The sequence below is a fragment of the Mesoplodon bidens genome (genome assembly GCF_964165515.1).
Source record: "Mesoplodon bidens genome assembly, chromosome: 10".
In the NCBI taxonomy this organism is placed as follows: domain Eukaryota; kingdom Metazoa; phylum Chordata; class Mammalia; order Artiodactyla; family Ziphiidae; genus Mesoplodon; species Mesoplodon bidens.
The window spans coordinates 38930842-38952672 of NC_138172.1; the positions used below are offsets into that span (position 1 = coordinate 38930842).

At 60.2% G+C, this 21831-nt stretch overlaps 1 protein-coding gene across 1 annotated transcript in view; it reads right to left on the reverse strand.

Annotated features, from left to right (window-relative positions):
- Positions 1-8347: 8347 nt before the first annotated feature.
- The window catches only part of BSN (bassoon presynaptic cytomatrix protein), a gene marked incomplete at both ends in the record, with an annotated part of 85919 nt that continues 72435 nt past the window's right edge, over positions 8348-21831 (reverse strand). The window contains 6 exons of the mRNA XM_081247010.1: positions 8348-8388; positions 8646-8777; positions 9328-9427; positions 9555-10369; positions 10701-12777; positions 15024-21686. Of these exons, the coding sequence (XP_081103136.1) occupies positions 8348-8388; positions 8646-8777; positions 9328-9427; positions 9555-10369; positions 10701-12777; positions 15024-21686 (9828 nt within the window). The remainder of the gene's footprint in view (positions 8389-8645; positions 8778-9327; positions 9428-9554; positions 10370-10700; positions 12778-15023; positions 21687-21831) is intronic.

Here is a 21831-nt window from a genome sequence, read left to right on the forward strand (position 1 = left end):
CGCGGAGGTGCGCTCCTGGGGGGGGGGGCGCAGAGCTCGAGCTCCCGGGCGTGGGGCAAAGGGCGGGTGCAAAGTTCACAGGGTGTCTCCTGGTCTTATCGGCCACCAGGCCTACCCCAGAAGCTATCTGCCCCTGCAGCCCTCACCCGCCCCGCTCAGTGGCACCTTGCTGGGGATCATGAGCGTGTGGGCCTCTGTCTGCCTTCCCAGGCCTCAGCCAAAGTTCTTGGGTGTAGAGGGCCTGGGGGGGTCAGGCTCCACCCAGAACCAGAGAGCTTCCTGTGGAAAGAAAAACCTGGGCAGGCAGGCTCCCTCAGGAGAGTGGCACTGGACTGGGCAGGTTACAATGGCAGAAGAGGGCAGGAGAGGCTGGGCAGCAGTCAGGCCAGCAGCAACGGATGTCCCCTCCTCCATATACCCTGAGCTTGGCTGGTCTTCCACACCTCAGGGCCCTGGCTCCCTGCGCCCTGCTTTGCCTTTGACTGAGATCCCACTTGACTGGCCTGCAGCTTCTCCTTCCATTGGATTAGTTAACTAAAAACAGTTTCCACTTTCTGAGGCCACTTAACTTGTGAGCATCCAGTGTGTACAGGACTGTTAAGGCCAGAACTGGGCGCAGAAAGAGTGGCCCCAGCCACGAATCTGGGTGGAAAGTTGGAAACTAGGATGTTCATTACAGCATTGTTTATAACAGGAAAACTGGGAACATGGTGCCTGTCCTTGAGGGCATGTGCAGTAGACTGGCTGTAAACTCATGGTGCAGCTCTCTGAGACCGGGCACTGGAGGATGAACATCTAAGTACTTGGAATGAATGTGTAGAAGTAAACAGGAGGCTAGAAAACAGTAAGTACTGTGCCTCCTGGCTTCTGTTTAAAATGAAAAAGAAAAAAACAGGAAGGAAAGACATGCATCAAGATACTAACTTTAGGGAAGGCCAGAGGTGAGGCTGATACTTGTTTCATTTATCTGTGTTTTAAAAAATTTCTAGCAACTCTGGGTTACTTTGATAAGGAGGCTCTCCCATCCTGGGGAAGGACTAAGATCTAGCAGCCCCCAAGAGTTTGGGGGTTGGAGTGGACACAGCAAGGCAGACAGGTGTAGGGCTTGTTGGCAACATCAGGGGGCAGCACCTGCTCACCTGCTTCCCCAGGGAACCAGGCCCTAGAAAGCTGTTTGTGCAGCCCGGACACTCAAAGGCTGTGGAGGCACAGTCCCTCAGCAGTCTGCCCAGTGAGCTAACTGCTCCCTCCAGATCCAAGCATTAAACCTGCCTTGGGGCGCCTTTGTGGAGAGGCCCACTGTCTTTGGACAGATTGGTATGAACTCAGCCCTGGCCTTGCCAGTACTTCTGCAACTTTGCCTTTTCACTCTTTTCCCTTTAACTGTGAAAAGACAGGACTGTCACAGTTTGGGGATTTGTTCCTCTGCCTACACCTTCCCGTTTCAGAAACCATCCCAGAGACAGTCTGTAGGTTGTTTATATCAAGTCCTTTTATTCTGATACCACAGAATTACCTTGTTACAATACAGGGGGAGGGACACTGAAGTACCACGAGTTCTCACAGAGCACAGGAGGACGGCACACGATTCACAAGGTCATGTGGAGGACTCGGGTCATTCATTGCACTTACAACTGTAAACTTGTTTGTTTGACTTTGTACAGCACTCTTCCCCCCTCAAATAAAGAAGGAGAGAAGGAAAGAAAGGGAGAGAGGAAAGGGAGGCAGGGAAGGAGTGAGGGGGAAGCAAAAACAAGACATGGAAGCTAGCAGAGGAAAGGCATTGGGCAACCACCACTCTCCAGGGCACTGCACTTAGAGAGAAGGAGCTGATTTGATCCCAGAGGCCAAATGAGGCAGACACACAACACACATACACACTCACACACTTGTTCACATGCATACACACACAGTATCTCATGACTTCCATGGCTCTCCAGTGCCACCCCAGTGCACATGGCAGCAGGGCTGCTGGTACCCAGGGAGACAGAAATGGTATCTCTGAGGAGTTTCAGTTGGTCAGGCCTGTCCCTCTGACCCTGTCGGAGTCCACAATGACAAGTATTTACAGAATAGGGGAAGGGGGCATGAGGGCAAGGGAGGGGCCAACAGGCCAGGACCTAGTTGTCATGGTAAAGAATCTGCCTGGAAAACTCCCCGCAGGCTCCAGAAGACAGGCCATAGTTGCTGCCACTGCTGCCCAGTCATCATGGGCCCTGAGACCACCCTCTCTTCCCAAGGACTAAGTGGATGGTGGGGAAGGGGGGTGTCACTGTGAATGCATTAGGCCCTGAAGTAGACAGAGGCGGCAGTGCCCTTGTTCATGACACTGGGTCGGGGGAGGGTGTAGAGAAGGCCTGGATTGCATCCCAGAGAACCCCTTGCCTATGTGGAAATGTGCTTGGTGCTCCCCACTGCCCAAGGCATCGAATGCTGGTCCCTCAGCCTCTGGCCCCCAGAGCCACAGCTGTATCCACACAAGGGCCAGGACACCTGTGGCCCAGAGGCCTGCTCCAGCCACCTTCACAAGGGGTGATAGGTACAGATGTGTCCTGTGGATACACTGGGGATTAGGGAGTGGCCGATGTCAGAAATTTCCAACTCAGGGAGCTTGGCCAGAAAGGAGATTTGCTGAAAAGTCAACATGGGGGAGCGTGAAACCAGCTTTGATGGAGGCTGGCCTGCTGTCATCTCCCTGCCTGTTCCCTGCTCCTGGTCCCGTCCCTTGGCCTTTTATGGGGAGGATCACTGCACTAGTCCCTCATATATCCAGCCACTAGGCACAACCCCACAAAGACCTGGCCCTGGGTGGTCAGAGGTGCCAGATGGTGGCCTCTTTCAGCCCTTGCACAGACGGCCTCATACAGCCCAGGCCTGATCTCTGGGATGAGGCAGGTGTCCCGTTGGATGGGTGAAGCCCAAATCCAGAAGGGCAGGGTCTTAGGCCCAACACCAGGGTTGACAGCCTCCTATCTCATCCACAGCTGCCAGAGGTGGGCCAGGATCCCTCTCTGAAGGGGTTTGTAGACCTTATAGGCAAGAATGAGAAATGTGGACCCCTGAGAAATGCATGGTGCAAACCAGAGCACTCTGGAGGAAGGCCAGGCCTGGAGGGGTCGGGCAGCTACCACCTGCCGCACTCTTGGCTCAGTCGTAGAGAAGCTGATGAGCAGTGGGATACAGTAGGCTTCAGAGACAGGGGCTGGCAGGGAGTTTAGGTCCTGGAGACAGATGCAGAGAGTGTCACAACAGAACCTTCTGTAAGTTTTGTTATTGAGAAGCTTCCCAAGAAACTCAGCTTGAAGCCACTGTCTATGTGAATACACACTCTGATCAAAGATGACACTGTCAGCTGTCCTCACCACAAATGCCAAAACTCCAGCTCTTCCTGAGCACTCTCTGGCCCCCTGGCCAGATCTCCTGGCTCACAGACCTTTGAGCCTCCCAGCCACAAAGGAGAGGCACGGAGAGGTGCAGTCAGGAGCTGGGCCCTACCCTTGGCCTCTGTCTCTCTGGTTACAGACGCAGCCCAGCTCTGCTCTAGAGCAGTGCCCCGCTGGGAAGGGGCAACCAGATGTCTCTGGCTCAGGGCTGGGGTAAGTGGGGGAGTGACTTACAGATGGAAATCCTACAGCAAACCTTCCGAATGTTCACACGCACACATCCTGTGCGGACTCCCACCATGTGTCTCCTTAGAGACATCTTGGTCAGAGAAACCTGCAGGGGGTGTGGGGCCTTGTACTGCTGGGTCCACAGCCTGGCATGCTCGGGCAGCAATTCCGGGAGGTCCTCACTAGCTCGTGCAGAAGTTAGCTAGAAGCACTCCTGAAGGAGAGGTTCTGAGACAAAAAACTCCAAGCAAGAGGGTCGAGCATTGAAAATGGATGAAATCGTGCAAAGAAGCTGCGAGCTGTGCATGCTCCACTGCGGGACAGGCGGTGACTCGCCTGGCAGCAGCGAGTCCTGCCACAGGTCGAACATGCCACAGACTGAGAATTTCACACACACGGTAGGAGCTGGGGAGGGGGGAGGGAGCGAGGGGTTTGATATGAGCATATCTATCCAGTTTCTCAATTGCAGGTTTGCAATTAACTCCTTATACATAACACGGAATTTAATAAATATTAACAGTTGTCTTTGAGGGTTTATATTTCATTGCATAGAACGTTAGAGATGAGACTTGTGGCTGTGCCCAAGGTGAAGGGAGGCCCCTAAGGGAAGGGCCTCAGGGAGGAACACCGCCCAGTCCACCAGGTGGATGGACGGCACCACACTCCCCAGCGCAGGGCCCTGGGCCCTTCCCTTGGCTGGCAGAAGCCCTGGCCCCTCTGCTCTGAGCATGTCCACTGGTGATGGCTTAAGAAGGACTGGAGTTGCACGGTAAACAGAGGCGGGCTGAGGGGCCTCCCTAGACCCCGCCCTGGGGTTGTGCTCTTGGTGGCCTGCTGCCCACTATTGCTTCTAAGTCAATATTCTCCCTGTGCTGAGCAGGGGCAGAGCAGAGAGGGAACCAAACCATCAGTCACAAGGTGGTGGTGGAGGGGAGAGGCAAGGAGGTGAGCCGAGAGAGCGAAGAGAGAAAGGGTGGGGGGAGAAATAAAAGAACAATGTTTATGAGGTATACACTTAAATCAAACTGAAATAATTAAGGCTGTTCTTGAAATCAAAAGAAATCCCCAGGTGTACGAACGAGGAGCCGGCTGGTCGAGACAATGGTGGTGCCGCTGGGATGCTCACGGTGACTGGGGGTGATGGCTTTGAAGATGGTGGCGGGCGTGCTAGCACGCGGCCACCCATAGGCTGGGAGAAGCCTCAGCCAGCGCCCACGCTGCTTTTCGGTGCTATGGCCTCTTATTTCAGTGATGAGACAGTGTTAGGTCCTAATGTTTGTAAAGTTCTCCCAATCCCACGCTAGCCACATGGAAGTCTGCTCTGGTGTCACCCAAGGGGCAGGGTGAAGGGGGCAGGGCCCTGTGGCCACAGAGGGATCTGGGCCAGCTGGAATGTGAAGGAAACGGAGCCCGGGGCCCCCAGCCCTCAGTCAAAGCCCCTCTCCAAGGCTGTGGAAAAACTTCTGGCATTGTGGAGGGAGGGCAGCATCCGTCAAAAACAGGCTGCACGCGCCCAAACTCTGTGTATAACGCATTGGTAGCCTGGCTGGCCAGGCCGCAGAAGGCGGCTGTGGGAAGAGCAGCAAGACTGCCGCGTGGCAGGGCCTGCAGAGAGGGTTCCTCCCTCCCAACGATGGCTACGCCTTGAAGGTGGTGCTCTGAGGAGAGCAGGGTCTCTGGAAAGACAACCACAGGTCCCCCTGGGCCAATGGTCCCACTTGACCAACAGATGTTTCACCCCGGCAGCTGCTGTTAGAAAACATCCCGTCCTCAACTGAGGCCCGCCTGCCACGTCCCACCTGGTGTGAGTCTTTGGGCCAAGGTTTGCCAGATTGTAGATGCTTGGAGGAGAAAAGGAGGGAGGGGGGAAGGAAACAGGAAAGACAGAAGAATTTTGTCAAGAACTGTGGACAGCTGCTTCCCGCCCACACTCCTTCCAGCTGTCTGCCACAAGCTGACGGCCTGGCTCCTCCTCACCCACGGGATCCCACCCCACTGAGGCTGGGGGAGAGGGGTGCTTGGGCAGGTTTGAGGTCATAAAGAGAAGATCAGGAAGAAAGAATCAGGTTGGCCAGGAAGGGCCATTTCTTTAACACAAGTTGCTTTTTGTTTCTTAAGAGTGAGGGAGATGGGATTTTGTTTAAAACAACGAGCCTCTCCCAGCCCACTTCTGAAATTTCCACAAAAGACACCAGGAGATAGACACTCACAGAAGCACTGACCGCTTGGCCCAATCAGCCAAATGCTAGAACTTGAGGGTGATTCTTTTAATTACAAAGTTAGTGGTCTCAGTAGCCCACGCACATCGTGTGACAGGACACAGAACAAAAGGAACCAAGCAAGTGGTTCCTTTCCCTCCCTGGTAACAGTGCCCTGGCCCTACACCCAAGGTGGGTCCTGCCATAGACCTGGTCCATGGGCTGCCCCTCTTTCCCCTCCCTTCAGCACAACTTCTGATTTCATATCTGTTTCAGGGCAACTCAGAGGTAACATCCAGCTGGGTGGGAAAGTGTCAGGGAGCCCGCTGTCGTGGGGTGAAGGCAGGAAGAACACTGAGGTGCTGCACTGTGGCTACTCTAATTAGAATAAATTCTGGGCTCTTTACTTTCGCCTACAAAGCCCACCCCAGCTGGCTCCTGCCCACTCTGACGTCACCCAGACCATCTCTCCCCTCCTCTGTGGCTCTAGCTGTGCTGGCCTTTTGTCTGTCCCTGAGGCCTATCTGTCTCATCAGAGCCTCTGCGGGTGCTGTTCCCTCACTGGGCACATCCCACAGCAGCCTCTTCTCCTCCCTTGAGCCTTACCCATCACTGACCACTTTCTCTAGAGTGGCCCCCTCCATGCCATAACCCTGTGTCCCTGGCTTCAGAACACTTATAACCTTCAGAAATTTTTTTTTTTTTTTTTTTTTTTTGCTGTATGCGGGCCTCTCACTGCCGTGGCCTCTCCCGCCGCGGAGCACAGGCTCCGGACACGCAGGCCCAGCGGCCATGGCTCACAGGCCCAGCCACTCTACGGCATGTGGGATCCTCCCGGACCGGGGCACAAACCCATGTCCCCTGCATCGGCAGGCGGACTCCCAACCACTGCGCCACCAGGGAAGCCCAGAAATTATTTTTTAATCTCATTTTTAAAAACTTATTTATTCTCTGCCCCTCTTAACGGGCTGTCAGCTTCAGAGGGACTTGGTCTTGTTCCCTGCTGGATCCCCAGAACTCAGAACAGGGCCCAGCACCTACCTAGGGCCTGACAAACATTTATTGAATAAATGAATAAATGGATGGGAAACTGGACCTTTCCAGTTTCCCCCCTAGTCCTCCAGAGATAGGTGGCCCTTTTGGCACTATAGCCAGCTCCCTCCCACAAGCAGGCCAGGCCTGGGCAAAGGCCCTTGCTGGCCCCAGCGCTCCCTCGTGATTTGCTTGTTGAGTGCCTGGCCCTGCCAAACACACGCCTGCTCACCACGAGAAGCACCCACACCTCCATACTCTTAACAGTAGAATTCGCAAAGGCGGGGTAGGAAGAGGGTCCCAAGACTATGGAATGGGAGGAGGTGGTCCCTGGCTGTAAGCAGAGCAGCACCAACAGCCAGCCTACCCTCCCCACCATCCTGCATGATGTACTGCTTCCTCTTTCCCGCCCAGAGGCAAGGCCAGGTCCAGAGGAGGCTCTAGGCAGAGGCTTCAGATCCTGCTTTGGCCATTACAGCCCAGAGAGAGCCAGGGCTCCCATCCTGAGGCCCTTCCACTCTCTCCCTGGGCTGACCTGGTCTGGAGCTGAGACTCCTGTCTGGGTGCCCTCCCTTTCTGCTCCATCCCTTTCCTGTCTGCCTCTCCGCTCATTCTGTTTTTCCACCTCGCAGGTCTTGAACTCAGCCTGTGAAGCCAATTGTATCTTGACGTCACACCAAGGAGTGCTAAGCTCTGCAGGGTTTGAGGACTCCAGCCTCACCTGAATGTCTGGAGCAAAGGCACCAGCACTAGGCCTCAGGGACTGGGCTTTGGCATCAGTGCCCAGTGTACAGGCCCCAAGTTGTGGGGCACGGTTGGCTCTGCCGGGCCCCTTTCCCAAGGTTACTTACCTGAGTCACCTCAGCCAGCTCAGTTGTCTCTGCCTCCCAGGTAGCAGCTGGGCCCATCCTAGCTGAAGGAAGCCCACCAGGTCCCTCCTAGCTCACACTTATAGGAACTGGGTCAGTCTGGTCAGCCAGGCCTTGGCCCTTCACTCCCTCCTCTGCCCCACCCAACCCTAGTCCTGATACTCACTGTTATACGCAGAGTCCAGAGCTGCGCCCAGGCCTCTGACTCCAGAGATTTTTCCACAGCAATGATATCATCTCCCTTCATTTCTTCAAGAGCCTGTGGAGCATTTACAGAGGAGAGCTGGGAGGAGCTGTACCCCAGGGGGACCCACCTACAACCTAATGTCAACTCATAGCTTTAGGAACCCTGTTGGGGGCTAAGGGGTGGTAGAAAAGGACAAAGGGATGTTGGTCTTGGCTTCCCTTTGCTGGGGACCTCTACTGTGTTGGCCCCATGTTGGGACCTCTGTGCACAGGGTCCCTCTTCCTCTTCCTCCTCCCACTCTCATAGGGAAAGGACACTGCAGCTCTGGCCACATCACCCATTACTGAAGACCACATTCCTCCCAGAAGACCCCACAGGACTTAAGAGCCCCGACTCGAGCACCAGGGGAGGGTGGGTACAGGCAGCTCATACTCACCCTGCAGGGCATGGTCACCAGAAGGAGGAGAATTTTTTGCCAAAAGCAGACACAGCTGTGACAGAAAAAGGAGAGAGGTGTCAGGAAGTCGGGCTAGGCTCCCTCCTAGTCAAGGCCGTTTGGCACAGTGAAGCCTAGCTCAGCCTAAGGGGCAGGGACTACCCCGAGAACCACTAGGCCGCAGCGGGTGGGCCCTCGGGCTGGCCTGTGCCTGGGTGACTGAGCCCGGAACCATTCCCCAGACCCGACCTCTGCCAGAGTAGGGCCCTGGAGCAGCCATCCACCCTGGACCTGGCTGTAGGTAGTGCGTACCTTCCGTCAGCTTGCCGGCCTGCTCTGCTGCCCCACCAGGGAGAATCTTGGAGAGCACACTCTCCCCGTCGGCACCTGGCTGGCTGGCAGGAGCCCCTGGGGTCCCTCCAGGCTTGGCTCCAGCCTTCATGCCTAAGGGTAAAGAAACCACCATCATAAGCTGTGCTTGGCCTGGCTCTTCAGGGTCTGAGTGGGAGAGCAGCTAAGAGGGAATCTGACCACAGGTACCCTGTGAGGTGGAGGGCGAGGAGGATAGAGAAATAAAGAGAGGAAGGTAAGAGTGGGAAGAAAAGGGGTGGGAGGAAGCAGCAAAAAGGAGGCTGAGGAAGATAAAGAGGGAGAAAGGGAGGAATAGGCAGAGGAAGATGAGAAGGCAGAGGAGAGAAGGGAAGGGGAAGGAAAGGGACAGTAAGAATCCATGGTCCTGGCCCTGTGATCACCAGCACCTTCGAGGCTCCCTGCCCAGAGCTGCCTGGGCCCTAAGGCCCCAGTGCTGGCGATCCCATTGGCTCATTCTAACCCCAGGCTCCTTTCTGTTGGGGAGGCCTGCAGTGCACTGGGCACCTTCTCAGAGAGCAGTGAAGGCACGCAGTGCAGGGGAGCTCAGGGTGCCAGTCAGCACAGGGAGAGGGCAGCCCAGGTACTCTTGGTCATAGCCAAGGGCATCCAAAGGCAGGCTCACCTGCAGGTCCAGGTCCTGGTGATGGCTGGGCCTGAGTTAGTTTCCCCTGCTGGGGTGCTTTGGCAGTCCCTTTAGAGCCGTTCGCCTGCTCTGCCCGCGGCTGCAACAGAGAACCCATAGCTGAGCTACCATGCGTCAACTCTGCCCAGCCTGGAACCAAGGGGCTGTCCAAGCTGCAGTCCCAGCATCCACCCTGGGGAGGATCCACGTACTGGAGCCCTACTTACTGGTCCTGATGGCTGGGGGCCTGTGGCTGTCAAGGGCCCTGGCTGGGGCTTCCCTGCTGGCTGGCTGGCAGCGGGGGCCGGACCCCGGGCAGCTGGCTGGCCCTGCTGCTGCAGGCGGGCCTGCGAAGGGGCCTGCTGCAGAGGCTGTAGCCCGAGACCCTGCTGCTGCTGCTGCTGCTGCTGCTGCTGCTGCTGCTGCTGTGTCTGCGGCTGGCGCGATGCTGTTGCTGAGGGCGTCTGCCTGGATGGAGGCGGCTGTGACTGCTGTGGACCTGGAGCTGCCTGCCGACCTTGCGGCTGCAGCTGGGGTTCTGGCTTTGGCTGCAGTGCAGCGGGCCCTGAGTGGGCCTGCCGGGAGCCCTTCTTGCTCTCAGAGGCATGATGGTAGGCTGATGGAACACGGGATGGCTGTGAATATTCACCAGAGCTGGGGTACCCAGGCTGACCCTTCTTCTGCACGGTCGGGACAGGGCTGGGCTGAGGGTGAGGCCGGGCCTCATGGCGACTCAGGTCTCGAACGTGTGGTTTGGCAGCACGCCGGCCCAGCTCCTCGCCAGTGTGGCGGCCTGAGTGCCGCCCGTGGTCACCATGGTGTCGGTGTTCCTTGGCTGAGGCATGGCGGCCTGGGCCACCCTCATCGTGTGGCCACAGGCCCTCCTCGGGGGGCTCATCGTAGTCGTGGTAGCCGTGCCTGGCAGGGCCTCGCTTCTGGGAGGAGGAGGAGACTGCGTGGCCCCCGTGGTGCCTGAACCGGTCAGAGCGGGCATCCCGGGGCTTATCAAACCAGTCTGTCTCCTCCTGGCCCAGGTGATACGCTTCAGGGACCAAAAACAGAACACCATCAACCCCCGGGCTGGCCGCAGTGGGAGGCCCAGCTGAAGCCATGCAAGGAAAACAGAGGGTGGGCGCCACAGCCACAAGCGTAATGCCAGGCCCCAGCCCCCTCCCACAACCGGGCCAGGGCGCGGGTGCAGCAGGCAGGAAGGGCAGCCTGCAGCAGGGCCCACTGGGTGAGGCGCCAGGCCAGGCCCACTGGGTGAGGCGCCAGGCCAGCCCCACTGAGACATCTCAGGGCTCAGGGCCCCATGGGCGGGCAGGCCCCCCAGGTGCTGACCATCTGCAGAAATCACCCCCAGCTGCCATTACCTTCGCTGTCGGAAACTACGCAGTGGGAATCATCCAGGATGTAGTCCTCCTCACACTTATGCGCGTGGGCCCGTGGTCCATCCTTGACATGCTCCTGGACGTCAGGCATGGAGTGGCTGGAGCAGAACTGTGGGCAGGTGTCCCCCGGGGGGAGGGTGCCCCCAGCAGGGCGGGGCCGCCCCAAAGGGCTGACGGGGCTCTCCTCTTCAGAGGCCTGGCTCCGCATGGGGGGCCGGGGCCGGCCATGGGCCATGCTCAGAGATGAGGGCTTGGGGCCCGCTTTTTGAAGTCGCTCCACAGCCTCCCGTTCCCGCTCGTATCCCTTGGCCCGGCCACTGATGTCATGGCTGGAGAGCTTCTCCCCGCTGTATGCAGATGCCACCCGGGACCGGCTGCTCCCACTGTACACGCGGTCATCCTCCTCCACTGGGTCCCGGCTGGACACCCCATAGTACCTCTGCTGCTCATACACATTCTTCTTGAGCCCATAGGTGATTTCGTCCTGGAACTTCCTGCCCCGAGAGGCCAGGCTGCTGCTGACTGCAGGGGAGGGGTAGGAGGCCAGGTCTGACTCTACATCCTTGGCCTCTTCGATAGGTGAGAACTTGGAGATCTTTTGCTCCATGCCCTGCTTACGGTGCTTGCTGCGCTTTGAGGAGACGGCAGCCGGGGCCAGGCTCTTGGAGGGATGCTTGGGCCCCACGGGGCCTGGGCTATACTTCTCTGCTCGAGCCCCGTGTCTGTAGTCACTGTCACTGTAATAGTGGGTGCTGGCTAGTCGGCCATTGCTCTCCACGCTCCTGTGATGGCCGCTCTTCCCACGGGGGTCGTAGGAGTCCTCCTCGGATTCTTCCTCCCCTCTGGTATAGCAGCAGGGCAGTGTGGGCCCCTCAAGGACACCTGGTTCTCCTGGCTCTTTCCCTGGACGCCCACTGCTGCTCGGCCCCAGGGGCTCCAGCCTCTGGCTGTCAGGGGCAGTGGAAGCACTGTCCTTGGTCAGCTCACTGATGTCGTCAATCATCACATAGTTCCGAGGTACATTCTGCTCCAGGCTGGTGTAGTGTGAGTCAGAGGGGTGGGTGGGGGCTGGGCTCGGGCTCACACCACTACGGTCACCGGCCCGCGGCAGCTCAGGGGCCTTTCCTTGTTCATAGCTGCTGCTTACTGCTGGGCCACTGTAGCTGGTTTCAGACGAGGCTGCAGACATGGTCACGACAGGGCTGGCGATCACCTCATAGTTGGTGGGCACCTTCTGCTCCAAGTCGGCTAGTGATGTCTGGCGTGGCTTCTGGTGGGGGGTACGGCTGTCAGTCGGGACTGGGTAAAGGGTGCTCTGTGTGGTTGGCATGGGTGTTTGGGCTGCATAATGGCCTGTGGGACGGAAAGCCTGCTGGCTTGGCAGGCCAGGCTCAGCAGGGTAACTGGTGCCGGGAGGAAAGGCAGGTGCTGGGTACGTGCTGGGGCCAGGGTAGGTGGGTGCCTGGTGGGCTGGGAATCCATTCTGTGTTGGCCCACCGCTGCCTGCAGCGTACTGTGGCGCCGGAGGTGGGAACCGGGGTTGCTGGAAAGCAGTGGGGCCGGAGGGAGTGGCAGGAGCAGCGGCAGTGACAGGGAAGTCTGCATACTGGCCAGCCGGAGTGGCACAGCCCTGGAGCCGCAGCTGGTTGAGCTCACTGTCTGACAGGTAGTCGCGATGCTCACTGAGACCACGCAAGGGCGGGTAGTCACGGCCACCTCGGTCTCTGGCCAAAGACTCTTTGCGCTGGGTGATGCCCAGCTCCAGGTACTTGAGCTTGGCGTCGATCTCCTTCTCCTCCTCATCCAGCTCTGCCTGCTTCTTGCGCAGCTTGGTGGACTCGTGCTCCACCAGCCGCAGGTCCCGGTCCAGCTCCCGGAGCAGGCTGGCCTTGGTGGCAGGGACAGCAGTGGGCCCCACCAGCCCACGCTGCTGCAGGCTGGCCGCATACAGCTGTGGGGGAGCCTGGCCAGCCAGGGGCAGGTGAGCCTCCTCTGGAGGGGGGCTAGGCAGTGTCCGCTTCACCTTGCGGACCAGGCCGTTGGGTGGCAGCGCCGACACCTGAGACAGAGGGAAGGGCGGGCAGCACTGAGACCCAAGGTGTGGGTGGCCTGGCAGGGCACAGGGTAGAAGAGCCCTGGCCTGGGCTGGGGTAGGGGCTGGGCTCCACACTGTCAGTGCCCCGATTCACCAGGCAGCCTTGAGGCCTGCCCTGCCCACCCACTGGCCTTGGAGGGAGGGCCTGTGATCATCTTACAGGTCTTCTCCTTCCCAGACCTCGGGGCAGTGGGACGGGAGGAAGCAGCAGATGCCCCTCTGTGCTGGTGTCTAATACTGGCCTGGCACACAGCATGTCTCCAACAGGCTTGCCACCCTCCGCCTCCCACTGAGGGTACTGAGATGAGGAGAGTACAGGTCTGGCTCTGGGTTTGGGTCCTAGCAGCTGGCAGGGGCCAAGGGCGGTGGAGGGCCATGGACAGGAGTGGAGTGGGTCCTGGGGCCACCAGGTTCCCTAGAGGATCATGGCAGGGGGCGCATGCTGACTGGATGTCAGGTGCTGCAGGCTCCGAGTCTTTTCTGCCTCCTGCCCTCCTCCTCTCTAAAGTAAAATGCAATTCAGCCACCTGTCCGCTCTCCTCCTCCCGCGGCCCTGTACCACCCTCTGTCAAACTGTGCCCTCGGGCTGGCCCCAGCTCCCTCCACATCCCTGTCAGCCCACCGCTCTCTGAGGCTGCCAGACTCCTCTAGGGCCTCTCCAGCCCCATCTCTGGCTACCTGGTTTCCCAGTCAGGGCTCCCTAACATGTTCTCCATGGGGTCCTCCTCACCTGCCCGAGGCTCCACATTGCCTCAAGGTCCACATTGCCAGAAGCTTTGTCCTGGGTCCTCCCATTGTCTCTAGCTCCCAGGCCTCTGGGTTTTATGGACCACCCAAATCCCCTAAACACACTGGGGACTGACATCAGGCTTCTTACCTTTTACCTTGCCAAGAAACTACATAAAAGCCTCCCACCTACTTTCACCATATGTCGTAAAGGAAATGATAATGTGTCCCCAAACCTCAGGACGAAGGGTGGCCTTTGATGGAATGGAATAAATTTCCCTCCTTGAACTCCTCACTTTGTTGTCTGTCTTTTGTCATTTGGTCTCACACCATGAGTGCCCATCGTGGCGTGGCCCCCCCATGACCAGCCCATGGGACCTCTGTGCCGACCCTAGCATGGAGCCAAGACCACCTGCTTCTCTGACGTGCCTTCCCTGCCAGCCCAGACTCCTGATCCCACCCCCACCCCTCTGGCCTGCATACCCCAGGGTTCTCCACAACCCAGACTCACCTCCACAACCCCACCCCCTGAGGCCTCACGTCTCTCCTCTCTGCATCACACTCAGAAAACGGATAAATATACCTCCCGATGCCTCTGGCTCCTACGCGCTCTCCCCAGGGCCACTATGCAGTCACTTCCTTCAGTCCATCTGCCCATATTCTGCCTAAGAAACTTTCTAAGACACCCATCTTATCTTGTCTCACCTGCCTGAAACATCCCGAAGCTCCAAGGGCCTTTGAGAAAATCCCAACCCCCTCTTGGCCTGGCACTCAAAGTCCTTGGTGTCAGTCCCTTGCAACCCCCATCTTCCTAACATGCCGGCCACCTCTCACAGTCCTGGGACATCATTGGCAACTAAAGCCACAGACGAGGGTAAGTTTAGACTCCAGGAGCCCCTATCTAGGGCAGCAGACAGGTGTGTAAACAGATTTGCTGAGGGCCAGATAGGGGCATGGGACAAGGTGAGGCAGAGAGCACGCTGCAGCCCACTGGAATGGGCCTTGAATGGTAGTCCAAAGGGCTTTGGCTTCCTGTGGGGCAAGGGAGCCAGGCCGGGGCTGGGGAGTGGGGAGCAGCCCAGCCAGGTCGGTGCTATGGTTTTCTCAGGAAACATCCAAAGAGATTTGGAGTAGGAGGGGCCCAGGCTGGAGGGGAGAGCTGAGGAGGCCTGAAGGGGGAGGTGGCAGGGACTGGACTAGATACGGGCTGTGAAGAGGCAGTGCTAGGGTGAGGTTGAAGTTTCTAGCAGGGTCTGGATGGCCGTGGGGGCCCAAGTGTGAGTGTGTTTTGCCCAGGATGTCCTTGCTGGGCTGCGGGCTCCACCAGATGTGCATCGAGATGTGCATCCATTCCTCAACTCCTAGCTCTGGGCCTCTGGAGCTGGAGGTGACTTCACCCCCACCCCAGGAGACGCCCCTCCCTGTGGGGCCCCCCAGGCTAGGCAGAGACCCCTGTCCCACCCTGGACCAGCCCGTGCCCATACCTGGCTACCCAGTCCCCCCTGGTGCTGGTAGAGGGAGAACCTCTCTTTGGCAGACTCCTCGGCGGTGGGGCTGAGGGGCTTAGGGTCAGACAGGGACCGCTGCAGGGTCTTCATGGGGCGCGGCAGCGTCTGCTGGCGGAGAGTGCTGTCAGCCGTGAAGTGCTTCTGGGGACTCACGTGAGCCTTGTTCAGCCTCTCACTGGAAGCAAAGGAGGTGTCCAGGAGCCGGTGTGGGGACAGGGGTGAGACTGGTGAGTAGAGGACCTGGGGGGACTTGGGAGGCTGGCGGCTCACAAGCTGTGAGAGAGACTCCGGGGGCAGGTGGGCCTGGTATCCAATCTCCAAGGGATCCGGCTTCTTTTTTTCGAATCTGCCCAGGGGCCCTGGGGTGACGATCTGGATGCCAGGCAGGTAGGGGCTGATGGCAGTTGGCCCGACAAGCTGCGGCCCGGCCACACCCTGGGCCTGCCCATCCGGCTCCGTCTGGCAGGCCAGGCTCTCCCCACGCCCAGTCTTCTCTGGCGCCGATATGTACCTGACGATCTCCACCTTGGGGTCGGTGGCAGCTGTGATGTGGATGGCTGGAGAGACTCTGGGCAGCTGGTCAGGCTCTGTCTGCACGGAGCAGTCGCTGATGGTCTGGATGCCCACGCTGCTCATGGCCCTCATGGTGGGGGCGGCAGTGGATGAGGAGGCAGCAGCATCGTGCTTGCTGTCGGAGCCAGAGTCTGAGTGGCGGGAAAGACGGGACCTGCGGCGGCGCACTGGCTGCTCCCACTCGGCGCTGTCCTCGTCGTCCGTCTGCACGCTGCAGTCAGCACTCCGCCGTGCCCGGCGCCGCCGGGTCAGGAGGTAGCGGCCCTCTCCATCCTCATCATCCGTCTGCACGCTGCTGTCTGCAGTCCTCCTGACCACGTAGGGCTCAGGCCCGGACTCTGGCTCACACACGTCCCGCAGACGTGGCATGGAGTGCCGCTTCTTGATGCCACTGCGGCCTGCCTCCCACTGCTCCTCAGTCTGCAGTGACATGTCCGAGGCGGAGCTGGGGAGACCCCGGTGCAGCATGGGCTCACGAGGCTGCCCAGGACCCTCAGGCCCAGGCACGGCAATGAAGGCCGCGTGGGTCAGGGGTGGCCAGTACTGGCCATTCTGAGCCAGCTCTGTGGCAGCTGGGGGAGGCCCTCGACCGGGGGCCTCACAGGCCACAGGGAAGGGAGCCTTCTGCCGCTGCTTCTGTTCCTCCAGTTGCTGCTGCAGCTGTTGCTGCAGCTGCTGGATCTGCTCCAGTTGCAAACGCTGCTGTGCTAGCTGCTCCCGCTGCAGGGCGAACTGAGCCTGCCTTTCCTCCTGCTGCTGCTGCAGCACATGGTGCTTGATGGTCTGCAGCTCCTGCAACTCCCGCTGCACCAGCAGCTGCTCTTCCTCGCGGTGCCTCTGCAGCTCCACACGCTCCCGCTCCAGCTCCTCCTGCAGCCGCAGCTGCCGCAGCTTTTCTAACTCCACCCGCTCTCGCTCCAGCTGTAGCAGCTGCTCCTGCTGCTTCCGCTGCCTCTCCTCCTGTGACGCTTCCTCCTTCTCAAGCCCTGGCCGGCTGAGGGCCCCACTGCTGCCCCCAGGAGCAGCATCTACCGGTGGCTTCTGGCCAGCCGCTGGGGCTGGGGCTGGGGCTGGGGCTGGGGCTGGGGCTGGGGCTGCTACAGCCTCCTTGACAGCAGCAGGGGTGGCTGTGGAAAGAGGTTCTTCCCGAGCAGCCCCTGCTGGCAGCTCTGGCCTTGGTGGGCCCCCAGCCCCTGGGGCCTTGGCAGCAGCAGGCTTCCCCAGGTAGACAGGACCCTCAGCAGGTGGAACGCTGGAAGCAGTGGGGAATCTACTTGGTACAGGATATCGGTACAGCCCTGTGGGCCCAAGAGGTACCCGGGGGGCAATCATGGGCATGCGTGTCAGGCTGGCGAGTGGCACGGCTGTGACTCCTCCAGATGCATAAGGCCTGTACATGCCACCACGCACCATGGGCCGCAGTACTGAGGCAGGCTGGGTGGTGATGGGCAGTGTTGCAGCAATTGGAGTGTTGATAGTCGAGTAGATCATGCCGTCGGCTGCACGCACAGTGGCTGTGGATGGCAGCAGCTGTCTGATTGCTGTTCCCTGGCCTGCTGTAGGTCTGTACTGGGCCAGGTTCCCAGGACTCGGGTGGCCCTCCGGAAAGGTGGGGTTCCCAAGGAGGCCAGGTCTGAGGGGAGCCAGACCTTGCGGGGCACTGAGCCCCGGCTGGGGCTGATACTGCATGAGGTCGGGGCCACCACCACTGCTGCCACGCCGCCCTCCGTACTGGTCCATGGAGTTGAGGGCAGCACACATACGGCTGATCTCACGGGCCGTGGTGGCGCTGTACTGGGCCAGGCTGGCCTCCTGGAATCCAGCTGCATCTCCCCGTGGGCCATATCTGTGGTCTGAGTAGATGTTTGACACTGAGCTGTAGCGCCGCATGGGAAGCGGGTGAGTCAAAAGGTCTGTGGGATGACGTAGGTCCGTGAATGAACCATACTGCAAGCCCTGCCCAAGGTAGCGTCCATCTGCAAAGCCCAGGCTGTAGGAGTGCTTCAGTGAGCTGAGGTCCATGGCCGAGTCTCGTCCAGGGCCCTGGAAGAGGTGACCAATCCTGTGGGTGTGGTAGTTGAGGCCAGCCTCAGCCAAATTGGTGTCGGACATAGAGGAGTACAGCCTGCCAGGGGGGCCCTGTGGGTAGGGCCTCTGCTCCTCATGGGGCCCAGGCTCCCCGACCACCTGTGCCCGGTAGGTGGGGGCCTCGGGAGGCTCAGTGTCCCGGGGACTGTAGAAGGGGCCGTTGCTTTGGCCGGGTGGGGCAACATCTGCCACACTCTTCTCAGGTGCGCTGGGGGCGGGGTGAAAGGTACCTGTGCAGCTACTGCCAAAGGGGAACTTGTAGACCATATCACAGCACGCCAGCTGGCTCTCAGGCCTCATCCCAGTGAGGTCCAGGGCACCTGCCGGCTCCTCTGGGAGCAGTGTGGTCACAGTGCCTGCTGTGCCTTCTCCCATCTGCACCACCACTGTATGTGGCTTCCTGGCACCTGGCAAGGCGTGTGACTGCAGCTCTGCGGGGGTGGCCCGATGGGGTTCAGAACCAGGCTCCGGCACTGGGCCTGACTTGAGGCCAACACTCTGGGCAGTGCCCACCTTAGTGATCAAAACATCCCTTCTGGCCAGAGGTGCCACCTGGTTGGGCAGGTTATACCTGGCAAACTTGGCCTCCCTGGGTCTTCCTCGGGGCCCACCACGGTATGGGGCTGTCTGGACTGCCTGCTCTACCTGCTTGACCTGGGCCAGGCACACGGGGCTACCCGCACCCTGGCCAAAGTCCAGCCGGCTCTGGAAGGGGTCTCCATAGACCACAGGCTGCTTCTGCTGAGCCATGAGCACAGATGAGGCCATGGTGATGCTCACGGTGGTGGCAGTGCTGAGGAAGGCATGGGTCTGCTCCTGGGCATTGAGGTTGATAACCAAAGGCTGTACAGCGGTCGACTGCCGTCCTGGGATTGGATCCAGAGCAAGGCCATACTTCCTTGCTTCCACAGCAAGAGAGGTCAGGTCCATGCCCTGGTCAGTGAGGATGATGGGCGTGGGCTTGATGGCTGTGCGAAGGTCTACCACAGCACTGCCAGGGGGCCTGGGGCCGGGCTCAACCCTAGACGTTCCAGGGACAGAGGAGATCCGGCACAGGGAGATGTTCTCAGCAGGGAGGGCGCCCCAGCCGTATAGTGCCAGGGGCCCATCTGCACCAGCACTGGCTGCCCGCGGGAAGCCAGGTGGCCCAGGTGGCTCTGGGGGCAGCTGAGGTGTTGTCTGGCTGTAGCTGTGGGTGGTGGGCTGGGTGTCAATGGGTGAGCACACTGGGGAGGTGGAGGCACTGGCATGGACCATCTTGGTCTGGCTGGAGGCATCTGACGCCAGTGTGATGACCATAAAGGGGGCATCCTGAGGGGACTGCTGCCGTACCAGGCGAGGCGTGCTGGGTCGGTGTGGCGTCTGTGTGCCCTGAGCCACCGTGGGTGTCGGGGTGGGGGCACCAGGGCTCCGTGGCATGTCCGAGGCAGGAGTCGGGCTTGGCGTCTGTGTAGAGAACTCTGCTGTGGCCCTTGGGCCCAGCTTGCCAGGGGAGAATGTGGGACTCTCTGAGGGAGAAGATGGAGAGAGAGGGGGGCTGGAGCCTGCAAAGTAGGAATATCCCCGGGAGGTCTGCGGGGTGCCACTCTCGCCATCACTCACACTCAGGGGCTTCTCTCTGGCAGCCCGTCCACTGACAGCAGGGCCACGGGGGGCCTGGGGTAGCTCCTCAGTTTGAGACCCATAGTTTGCAGTGGTTGGGCTCTGTCCATAGCTGTGGCCAGTGGAAGAGAGCAAAGGGCTGCGCTCAGAGCCTGTTGGGGAAGTCGGAGTCATGTACCCTCGTGGCAGGCCAGCCAGACAAGGAGCCGCAGCTGTGGAGGCTGGGGTCCCAGGGCCCTGGGCAAAGGTTATGCCTACTTCCTTGGAGGCAGAGCTGGGGGAGGCAGGAGAGCTATGCAGCTTGAGGGGGTCCTGAGGCTCCTTTGCAAAATGCTGAGTAACACGGACATCGGGAATGACTCGGCCCGCACTGCTGTCAGAGGAGGTGGAGGTGGAGAAGGACACAGGGGCGGCGAGCTGGGTAGGACTGGTACCAGGGGTAAGTGGGCCGCCATTTTGTTTCATTGGGTCCATGTACGCACTCTCGGCATTCAGAAACTGCTTCTCCTTCTTCTTGTCCTCAGCAAAGGCCAGGTCCCGTGAGGAGGCCTGATGCATGCGGGCAATGCTTTGTGACGTCTGAAGGATCTCCTGGTACACGGCTGCTCCCAGGCTGGCTGGTGTGCCCTCTGAGGCCGGCTGAGCAGCCCCACCATAGTCATGGTCTGGGGTGTCCTGGTATTCAAAGGAACCCTGGCCCCGGGGGCCTACGGGCTGAGAGGGGCCACTATGGGGCCCACGGCACCCTGCTGCCTGGCCTTGTTGCCGCTGGAGCAGCTCGGCCTTCCGCATCATCTCCTCGTAGGCCTCCTCAGCGCTCTTGAGGGGCCGGCCGGAACTGGGAGCGGTGGTGCTGCCCAAGGGTGTCTCGGTTGGAGAGTAGAGGGACATGAAGGTGGGCAGGTTGTACTCACTGCCTGACTTGTAGAGCCGAGGGGGGCCACCATCCAGGGCTTCAGCCTCCGAGTCCAGGGAGGGTGAGGGCGAGTATTCGGAGCAGGAGGAACGATGTAGCTCCTCCATCTCGGCCGCCTGCCTCAGCTCCTCTGTGGGGGAGGCATCCTCAATGGGTGACAGGTTGCTAGGGGGGGTCTTGGAGCGCTCACGCCGCCGCTGGGCCCGCAGCTCCTCCTTGTCACGCCGCGTCTTGCGGGCCGTGCTGCGGATGCGCTGCTGCTCCACCTCCCGCATCTTCTCCTGCTCACGCAGCAGCTCCTCCTCTTCCCGCAGCTCCTCCTCCTCTGAGGAGTCCTCGATGGTGGGCAGCAGGGGCCCATGCGAGCGGTGCCGGGCCTTGCGCTGCTGCTTGGCTTCTTCCAGCCGCTGCCGGCGGCTGGGGCTGCTGTCGCTGTCCTCCTCCAGTGAGGACAGGGAGGTGGGCGAGGTGCCCGAGGTGTAGCTGGGCGTGGAGGCCGGCAGTGTGGAGGAGTGCTCCCCGCGGGAGCGGTCCTCAGGCGAGCCCGTCAGGCTCTCCATCTCCAGCTCGGGCTCCCGGTCCAGGCTGGGGTCGGGGCCTTGGCCCAGGTCCAGCTCATGGCTGTAGCTGCCCGTGCTATTGAGCTCGATGGTCTTGAAGCGGCGGAGCCCGCCCTGCAGAGCCCCAGTGCCGTCTGCGGCCTCTGCTGGGCCTCCCTCGGAAAGCAGCTCCTCATAGCCCGTGGTGGCGTTGTGGGGCAGGCGCCTCTTGGGCAGCGCTCCTGGGTCTTGGCTAGGCTCGGGCCTGGGCCGGGGGCTGCCCTTCTGGGAGCCATGTTTGACCGGGCCGTGGCCGGTGGGGGCAGCGTCATCCTCCTCCAGGTTGTCTTCTTCGGCACTCATCTCCAGGATCTGCCGCCTCATGAACTCCTCATCAGTCAGTTCTGCTGCCCGGGATGGGGGCTGGGGCGGAAGAGGGGACAGGCCACCCTCACTGCTGTCCTCCACGTAGTCGTGCCTCAGCTGGCTGCCGAAGTCGTCTGAGGACTCAGCCGTGTCCTGCTGCTCCCTCCGGCGCCCCCACTCCAGAGAGTCTTCTTCCTCCAGGATATCCTCCAGCTCCTCATCCGAGTTGAAGGCCTCAGGCATGATGGACAAGGAGTGGGGCCGCCGCTTCTGCTCCTCACCACTGCCGTAGGGTGGCTTGCTCCCCTCACCACTGGGGGCCGGGCCCTGGGCCTCCAGCGAAGGTCTCATGCTGCTCCCCACCTTGTGGAGCTCAGAGGGGCTGCGCGGGCGTGGCCCTGTCGCCCCTGCACTGTCCAGCTGTTCCACCTCCTGCTGCACAATGCCTGTGATCTCACTCTGGGAGCTGGAGACACCATCGGAGGAATAGCCTGTGTCGCTGAGGCTCTGCGGGCTCCGAGACAGGTCCTGAGAGTAAGGCTTGCCCACCGGCTCCTGCAGCAGGGTGAGAAGCAGACACTGACTCCCCATGGCAGATGGCTCGTGGGGGGAGTCCAGCCCTCTCCATCAACCCAGGGCCCTGGGGAAGGGTACCTCCACCTCCCGGGGGATCAGGGCCCACCACCCACTCCATTGCTCT